Below are 9,361 nucleotides of genomic sequence, written 5' to 3' on the forward strand. Positions count from 1 at the left end.
TAAAAGATCAAGGATATTCATTACAATAAGACGTTGATAGTAAAGAATAGATGTTCATGAATAAATTTAATATATATAGAAAGGAACACAAAGGAATAAAAGATATTTCTTTTATAAATGGTGAATTAATGCATATAGAAACAGTATCTTGAACCAGAAGTAATTTAGAATCAATATTACACGAGAAAAGTTTTAAACCCAACAATCTGGTTTAGAAGTTATGACCAAATCGTAAAGATTATATTGATCACCGAAATAACCTGTAAAAATAAATTAAGTGTTTGAATTGTTTAAGATTTAAATAAACATATAATATAAATTGAATACATATCATAATTAATTATATTTTAGAAAGTTCACAACTTCATACTTTAATTAATAATGAGACTACACCTTCGATTATCAAATCAATTTTACATATGAATAATCTGAAAGAAAAGGATAGAACAAGAACTTACCTTCTTAGACTCCACAATAATGAGACTACACCTTCAACCACTACAAGAAATTTCTACTATTGTAATAAATTTAATTTTCTCAAAATTAATTTTGTCACTATTAGTAGCTTTTTGGTGACAAAATAAATAATTGTTACATTAGATTAAAAAAAGATATAAAATTACGACAAAATCTAAAATCGTCATAATAATTTGTCACAATTAACAAGCATGTGTAACATCTTTTGACAAAATAAATTTTATTACTAATTTTTGTCACAAATATTTTCCTCCAATTTTTTGGCGGTAAATTGAAGGCATATAGTGACAACTTTTGTAACTAAAAGTTTTAGTAACTATGACAAAAAAAATTGTCACAACAAATAATGAGATTTAGATTTGTTGTGACAAATTTTGTTTGTAATTATATATTTTAATTATAGTGACAAAATGTATAGTCACAAATGATTATCTCTAATTTTTGGTACAAAAATAAAATCAAATAGTTACATGTTTTGTAACTATAAAATATAATTATTGTTACAAAAAAAATTGTCACAACAAATAATGAGATTTAAGTTTTTAGTAAAAAAATAATGTTTGTCGTTATATGTTTTAATTATAGTGACAAATATATTTTCACAAAGATTTTCCTCCATATTTTTTTGAGCCAAAAAAGTCATATAGTAACAAATTTTGTAACTATAAGTGTTAATAATTATTACAAAAAACATTGTCACAAAAAATAATGATATTCACATTTTTGTGACAAAATATATTTGTAGTTATAAATTTTAACTATAGCATATATTAATTGTCATAAATATTTTTCTCCACTTTTTTGTTTCAAAAGTTATATTGAAAATTTTTATAATTATAATTTATAGTTATTGTTATAGAAAAAAATTATCACATCAAATAATAAAATTCAATTTTTTTAATAATTTTTTTGTACTTATATATTTTAATCATTATGAAAAATTATACTATCATAACCATTTCTCCCTATTTTTTAGTGTCAAAAATGTTATATAGTAACAAAATATATTATAATTAATAAAATTTAAGTTTTTTGTAATTAATTATTTTTGTAGTTATATATTTTAATCATTATGAAAACTTATACTATTAGAAATATTTCTCCCTATGTTTTGGTGCAAAAATGTTATATAGTGACAAGTTTTGTAACTATATGTAATAATTATTGTTATAGAAAAATTATCACAATAATTTTTTTTTAATTAATAAAATATTCAAGTTTTTTTATAAAAAAAATTATTTTACAGTTATATATTTAATTATAATGAAAATATAATTATTATTATAAAAAATAAAATGTTCAAAAAATTAATTTTTACTGATAATATATATATATAATTAAATGGCATTTTCAAATAAAATATAATAACAAAATATATTATCAAAAAGTTCATGGGCTTGTTTATTTATTAAAAAATCATTATTCTAAATTTAAAATCTCAAACACACAAAAAATAAAATATAAAAATAGTAAAAATGAAAATTAAATTACTAAAAAATTGAAATATAAATATATTGAGTTGGGAATGAACAAGCTAAGTTAAGCCCTTAGGTAAGGTGGTCCGTGTAAGTCTTGAACAATATATATTAACCATAGTTGGGCAAAGTTCCTATTAAAATTTTTACATTAAGTTTAGGTAAAGTTTACTTCCGTTTATCATGTTATATTCACTACAATACTCTTCTTAGTTGTATAATTATTTTTAATATTTTTTATTATATAGTTTCATAATGGTTAACAATAGAAGTTCTTGGTTAAAGGGTCATGTTAATTGTTTTTTTCCCTAAGCTTGAGGGTCGCATTGAATGCAACAGTAATTTGATGGCCAAATTGATTTTTTTCAAAAAATGTACAAGAGCCTTAGGTATCTTTTTTCTGAAAATTTATATAAATGAAATAAATATTAATCGTGTATCGATGACCCGAAAATACGGGTACCTAGGTTTTATTTAGGAGGGAAGTTTCCCTCTATTTTATTTTAAAGGAAATTGATTTTTAAAGGGAAACTAGTTTTTAGAGAAATTTATTTGTATTTATTTCATATATACTTTTTTTAAACCCTCAGTTTAATTGTATCAGACCATTATTCCAACTTTATATTTCTTCTTTCATCGTGAAGTCAAAAAATAAAACAACGAGTTTTTCTTTGATATTATGTCTAATTACTATAGTAGGGATTTGTTTAAAAGAAATCTAAACCTAAGGATGTGATCTAAAATTAAGATTCTATGAGTACATTGAAAGGAATATAAATTATCCAACAAAATTAAATGCAAATAAAAAGAACAAAGGGATTAAAATGTAATAAAATAAAAAGGCAATAGTTAATTAAAAACAAAACATAATAGCATAAAATGATGACTAAATTGTACTAAAACAAAAAAGTGAGCCACGATCAGAAATAGTAAAGAAACATTCAGTGACTAAATTGGAAGAACAGAAAACAAGAAACCACATATGAAAATAAGAAATAATACAAGGACCCGTTTCCTAATTAGACCAAAACTTTTAGGAGAACACAAAAACCCTAACCTTTCACGCGTGTTGTTTTCACTTGGTCATTTATTTTCTTTGTGCACCGCATCCCTCCCCTCCCCTCTTTCTTTTCTTTTTTTACCATTTGCCAACCCTAACCTTAAAAAGATTAGAACATCACTTGTAATTGGTAGAATGCAGCGAGCGGTTCAACCTTTTTCGGTGCATGGAAACACCGTAAAAAATGCGGTATTGCATTGCATTCGGGTTGTCAATCCGGTTATGCGACCCGTTATGTTTTCCAGATGTTTTGAAAGCCTAAAAACTGCAACAAGAACACATTGCTATTAGTTTTATCTCAGAAATCGGTAATCAACAATGTGTTTAAAGATATATCTTGAAAAACATACTTGTGATTTGGCAACGTCTGCAGCTTCGGCTCGAACCTTCAGTTCTTGCATTTCATGGAAATCGTCTTCAACTTTAACAATGTGTATAGCTGAACCATATAGGATATATCCAACTAATAAGCAGATCACAAAGAATAAGAATGCAGTGGTCAGCGCTGTCCATGAAGTCGGTGCCTTCTGATGATATCTGCTCGAAAAAGCCAACGACTAAGAACTTATAAAATCAACAGCTTCTTGAACCGATCTCCGAAATCGAGCTTGCTTTCATACAACAGAGCCAAGTAACCACCTTGATCTTGGTGACCATAAATGATCAGGTGATCAGAAGAGTTAGTAATGTCATATACATGCAGTAGAATTGCTTGATTTCCAGCAAATTGCCCGAGAAGATATTCTCCGCAAGAGACTCCACATCAAAGGCTCCACCAAGGTATCTGTTTTAGAACTTATTTTTTATGCGTAAGGAAATCAAAATTTGCTAATAAAGAAATGAACTAACAGAAGCCATTAGCCCCATTTTTTAGTGCATAAGGTATATATGTTCACCAAGACTATACTTTCGGATTTACTTATCTACCTTCAAATTACTAGCATCATTGGCATTGATCACATTAACAAAAGTCTAAACCTTTTTTCCCATTCGAAGTGTCCATTCTAATACAACTGCATTAGACGTTTTGAAAGCCCAAGGTAAAGCTGCAGATGGCTTCTGGCTTTGGTCCACTACAGATGACACTGTTTATGATGCCGTGAAGTCGGTATGCATCTTTACAATTTTCGTAGATTCTCGGCTTCTTCATAGAATACTTGATTTACATGCTTATTGAGTTCAAGCTTTTTCAGATTACTCAACACAATGTTGGTTCCCTGATGATGGTAAAACCTGGAGAGCATAAATCAATTGCCGGTATCATCACAGAGCGAGGTAGTTAACTAGTACACCTTGATAAAATCAATTTGGAACCAAAATTTTAAATTTTAAACGAATGATGGATTTAGTATACTTATGCTAGGACTTTTGTGTTATTTGTCGCTTATTTGTTGATCTCAATCAAGCAAAACTAAGTTCTGTAAGATTGAAGTAGATTTTAGAACCTATAAGCTAAAGCATGTTGATAGTTAGGTTGTTCCACCCAATGTCACCCTTCACCTTTGCCATTGAATGTAGTTATAAACTTTGGTGCAGATTTTTCTTCTTGCTGTTTCATGTCAAACAATCACATACTGCCCTTTTCTTGAGCATTGCATATACCAAATGTAGGGTGCCCATCAAATTCTTTCTGCTCTGCTAAGATTATAGTTTGCTTTATTTTGCGTTTCTTAAATATCAAAGAAGAGATTTTGAAGGATTTTGTGGTGCGACACAGTTTTGATTCTTGGTTTATTTCTGCTGTTTGATGTTATACTTGCAGATTATCTTATGAAGATAATAGTACATGGAAGATCATCCAAGTCAACTAAAGTTGGGGACATCATGACTGAAGAGGTATTGGGTTTTTCAAGTACATTCATAGGTTTACTTCCATCATATATGGCTATTTGTATTCCTTTCTTTTTTTAATCAAGGGAGAGCCTACCCCTTACTATTACAAAAAAATCAAATAATGAAATGAAAAATCTTTTTTTTTTCTTCCTTTGACTTGCTTCTCTTTGTTCTGCTCTTTTCTAGTTTGCTTGTGAGAAACTTGCTGACAATTACGTCGAGAGCATGGTCACCAGCAGCAAAGGGCATGGACACCAGCATTGGATGCACATATTGTTAAAGCAGATAAGGACTATTGTTGCATGCGTGGCAAGGAGAGGAAGATTGTTGGTGTGCTTTTTGGTTGTTGGGGTTACTCATGAGTCATTGTTGGGACTATTACTAGGCATTAAATGTCCCAAATTTGTATTTGATTTCTTTCTTTTTTTAATGCATATATGGATAAAAATGGTGATTTTAGTCACAATAACATATTAAATTTAATAAAAAATATATTAAATTTAATCAAAACAAAAATTTATGTTAAATTTATTTTGTCATAATATTTTTCTCAAAATAACAATTATGTTATTTTTTGACAAATTTGTTTAGTCATGATAACAATTTATAACAAATATTAATTTCTCAATATAAAAAAATTATGACAAATAACATTCTTTCACCATCACTATAATAAATTGTAACAAATTTATTTAGTTACAATAACATGGTAAATTTAGTCAAAATAAAAAGTTATGTCAAATTTATTTTGTCACAATATTTTGTTAAAATAAAAAATTGTGACAACTTTATTTAATCAAAATAACAATTTATAATAAATATTAATTTCTCAATATAAAAAATTGTGACGAAGTAATATTCTTTCACAATAACAAATTATTTTTTATTTGATTTCATAATTTAAGTTAATTGTGACAAAATTTACTTTTTGTGATAAAATAAATATTTTATTTTAACAAATATTTTATCTCTGTATTTTATATTTATTGACGAAATAACAACCGTAACAAAATACAGAACATGCTTGCATAACATATAACAAAATACAGAATATGCTTACAGGCAAAAATCATATAGTATAACAATACATACATAAGGTGTCACGCATTCAAGGTGGTCCAATAACAAATAAATCATATAATAATTAATAATATTATTCGAGAATATTTTTATCTAATAAACATAAAAAATTATGATAATAATAAAAATAATACATCCATACAATAGCCTACGCCACTATTACTAATATATACACTTTTAATATCATAATAAATTAAGGAACGAATGCTAAAATGAATAAATAAATACTAACACTTGTATGATTCTTGTGTAGAATTTAGATTATTTCTCAACTCTAGAATCTACCAACTCTTTAATTTTAGAAATGAGTCCAACTCCAATTCAGAGAGAATATTTGTATTTTACCCAACGGCTCTCTTCTTTTTATAAACGTCGTAATATTTCAAATTTAAACCACCAGATTTCAAAGCAAATTAAAATTGTAAGAAAAAACTAAATATTTTGAAAGCGATAAAGGACAATAATATATTTTTAATAACTTATTTTATGAAAAAAATTAAATATTGTCTGAGAGTACCATAAAAGATACAGACGCGTCCGTCGATTGTACCTTTTAAAAATATAATTTTACAAAAAACAGAACATGCTTGAAAAACAAAAAAAATAAATATCATAATATCTCTTTAAAAACTTTTAATCATATGTTCATATCTCAACATACGCGATGCTTAAATCTAAAATCTTAAAGAATAATAACAATATTTTTAAACATTGATATCATTTAATTTAAATACATCTATTTTTTTAAATAACATATATATCTATTTTATTACACTTTGATGTTATTTTCGTAAATAGTTAGCAAGTGTCAATTTTCTCAATAAATTTAGGTAGGGTGTTACTTTTTTCCAGTGAAAAATTAGTGAAAAATACATATACTTTTTTCAAAGAATTTTTTATTAAAAATTATAGAACATGACATGTATCATTTAACAGAGAATTTTAATTATAATTAATATCTAAACACTTAAAATAATAACGGATAAAACTTTAAACATATATTTTTAACGAAAAATGACCCAATATAATTATTACACTACTTTCGCATTAAGCCTAAAAAAAAGCCAAAATCAAGTCAAGGTCAGCTCCATTTGCCGATGAGATTAACACCACAAATACCAACCAAGTCCAAAGTTGCTCCTCCCCAACTCCTTTGATGCTGTCTGAGTCCACCATGGGAGATCCTCCACGTTTTCTCTCAAGTTTCTTCGGTGTGTTTAAGAAAGGAAAAAGTAATGGAAAAAAGCAGACTAGATTCCAAAATCCAGTGGCTCTTCCTGAAGAAATACACCACCAATTTTCTTTACCCCAGATCAAGGCTGCAACTAACAATTTTCACCGAGATCTGATTCTCGGTGAAGGTGGTTTTGGAACTGTGTACAAAGGGTTTTTCAATGACGGGAAGTCGGCTGTCGTCAAACGAGGGAAACTGGAATCAGAACCAGGTGCAAGTTATAAAGAGTTCCGAACTGAACTGCTGATGCTCTGCCAGCTGCGCCACCAACATCTGGTACCTCTTATAGGGTTCTGCTTTGAGATGGGCGAGATGATCCTCGTGTACGAATACATGGGAGATATGAGAAACGGAACACTGCCCGATCGTCTTTATGGTTCTGGATATGATCCTCTTCCATGGAAGCAGAGGCTGGAGATATGCATCGGAGCAGCTCGCGGATTGCATTACCTTCACACTGGAGCAAAGCGAGCCATAGTTCACGGTAACGTTAAGAGCGGAAACATTCTTTTGGATAAAAAATGGGGTTGCAAGCTTTCCGATTTCCGGACTTCCAAACTGCGTCCCCGTCGCAGTTGCAAGCCGAAAGCTTCGGAAAGAATAGATCCATTAGTGCAGAGTAATTTAGCGTATTTGGATCCCGAGTATTTAGAAACAGCGCAACTGGAGGAAAAATGCGACGTGTACTCATTTGGGGTTGTTTTGTTTGAAGTTTTGTGTGCTAGAAGGCCATTTGTGGAGCATGATGGGGAGATGAAGACGACGACTCTAGTTGATTTGGCATGTAAGTCGATTAAAGGAGGAACCATTTATGATATGATTGATCCATATTTGAAGGGGAGGATTGCACCGGAGTGCTTCAAGTTGTTCGTGGACATCGCCGGTTCCTGTACTCGTGTGGTTGGAGATTAACGGCCGGAGATGGGTGAAGTGGAGGTGATGCTGGAACGCGCTTTGGAACTGCAACAGAAAGCAGATTCCGATCCGGTGCATATGACTAACTAATAAAAATAGATGTTAAAATAGTTATACTAAAAAATAAAAGGGTTAATTTCTAAATTTTTCTATAATAAGGAACCAAAATCTTAATTTATCTTCTATTAAAATTCGTACTTGAATTAGTTATATGGGTGGTTAATCAGGTGTAAAATACTATAAATGCATTTAAAATATCAAATTTAGACACGAATATGGATGCTTAATGAGTTGAGCAACTCTCGTATTTGATTTTGTCAAAACTCGATCAATATTCGACTCGGGGTCAATTGACTCGATAAATTCACGAGTAATTCGTTAAATTTTTTATAATATTTTAGTAGTTACCGTAAAAAATTATTTCATTAAAAAAAGTCTAAATAACAATTACAAATTTATTAATATATAATAAAAAATAGTAAATTAATAATTAATATTAATCTACTAATCTATTAATTTTCTAATAAACAACAAGAAAAATATTAAATTATTAATTATTAATTTTCTACACCCAAATACTAAATTATTAACTATTAAATATTATTAAATTATTCACGATCAATGAGTCAAGCAATGAGTTGAGTTGAACAACAACATTTTTTAACGAAACAAGAGCTGACAAAATTTTAACAAGATTAACAAACGAGTCGGATACTAAATTTTTTAACAAACACAAATCGAGCAATGTTTGACTTACGATCAAATCGTTCAATAAACACCTTAGACATGAATTTTGATTTAATTTGTAATTTTACACATGAAAAATTAATTTTAATTCAATGATACACATTTAAAGAAATAAATATATCAATTTATTTTCGTATTAAATAAATATAATCAATTGTATATGTTACATATAAATGTTAAATGGTGTTCAGTTAACGAACCTATTGTTAGTAATTTGTCGAAGTTAAATTAAAATTATATCCTTAAAATTAAAGAAAATCAACACTTCACATCTCATAAAAGTTCACATATAACAATTTATTATGTTTTCATATTTTAAAATGCTTTACGTGATCTTTAAATAAAAGAACTAAAATCAGTATTTAAAGAGTTAACACAAGATACGGAGAAAGCTTAATTCGATTGGTATAGTATCCACCTCTAAATTACTAGTGTGTTTTAATGTGTAATTAAAAATATTAGATACCTAATTATATTTGTACTAAATTACATTTAATACCATATTAAAAAGACGATTAAAAAGATACTAATACTAATAAC

At 28.2% G+C, this 9,361-nt stretch overlaps 2 protein-coding genes across 2 annotated transcripts; both read left to right on the forward strand.

Annotated features, from left to right (window-relative positions):
• The first annotated feature begins 3,147 nt into the window (after positions 1 to 3,147).
• LOC120196864 (CBS domain-containing protein CBSX3, mitochondrial-like) lies at positions 3,148 to 5,207 on the forward strand. The gene is made up of 5 exons (XM_039198559.1): positions 3,148 to 3,302; positions 4,009 to 4,120; positions 4,206 to 4,287; positions 4,775 to 4,848; positions 5,082 to 5,207. Exons 1-5 carry the CDS (start codon positions 3,148 to 3,150, stop codon positions 5,205 to 5,207), a joined length of 549 nt encoding a protein of 182 aa, XP_039054490.1.
• Positions 5,208 to 7,000: 1,793 nt separating this feature from the next.
• On the forward strand, positions 7,001 to 8,177 carry LOC120196452 (receptor-like protein kinase FERONIA). The gene has a single exon (XM_039198256.1). It carries the CDS (start codon positions 7,082 to 7,084, stop codon positions 8,069 to 8,071), a length of 990 nt encoding a protein of 329 aa, XP_039054187.1. The 5' UTR covers positions 7,001 to 7,081; the 3' UTR covers positions 8,072 to 8,177.
• The last annotated feature ends 1,184 nt before the right edge of the window (positions 8,178 to 9,361 follow it).

Source organism: Hibiscus syriacus, unplaced genomic scaffold (assembly GCF_006381635.1).
Source record: "Hibiscus syriacus cultivar Baekdansim isolate YM2019G1 unplaced genomic scaffold, ASM638163v2 tig00117034_pilon, whole genome shotgun sequence".
Lineage (NCBI taxonomy): Eukaryota > Viridiplantae > Streptophyta > Magnoliopsida > Malvales > Malvaceae > Hibiscus > Hibiscus syriacus.

Coding starts and splice junctions, on each gene's coding strand:
- LOC120196864 (XM_039198559.1), top strand. CDS start 3,148: ATGCAGCGAGCGGTTCAACCTTTTTCGGTGCATGGAAACACCGTAAAA. Junction 4,121..4,205: donor TTTATGATGCCGTGAAGTCG/GTATGCATCTTT, acceptor AAGCTTTTTCAG/ATTACTCAACACAATGTTGG. Junction 4,849..5,081: donor GGGACATCATGACTGAAGAG/GTATTGGGTTTT, acceptor CATGGTCACCAG/CAGCAAAGGGCATGGACACC.
- LOC120196452 (XM_039198256.1), top strand. CDS start 7,082: ATGCTGTCTGAGTCCACCATGGGAGATCCTCCACGTTTTCTCTCAAGT.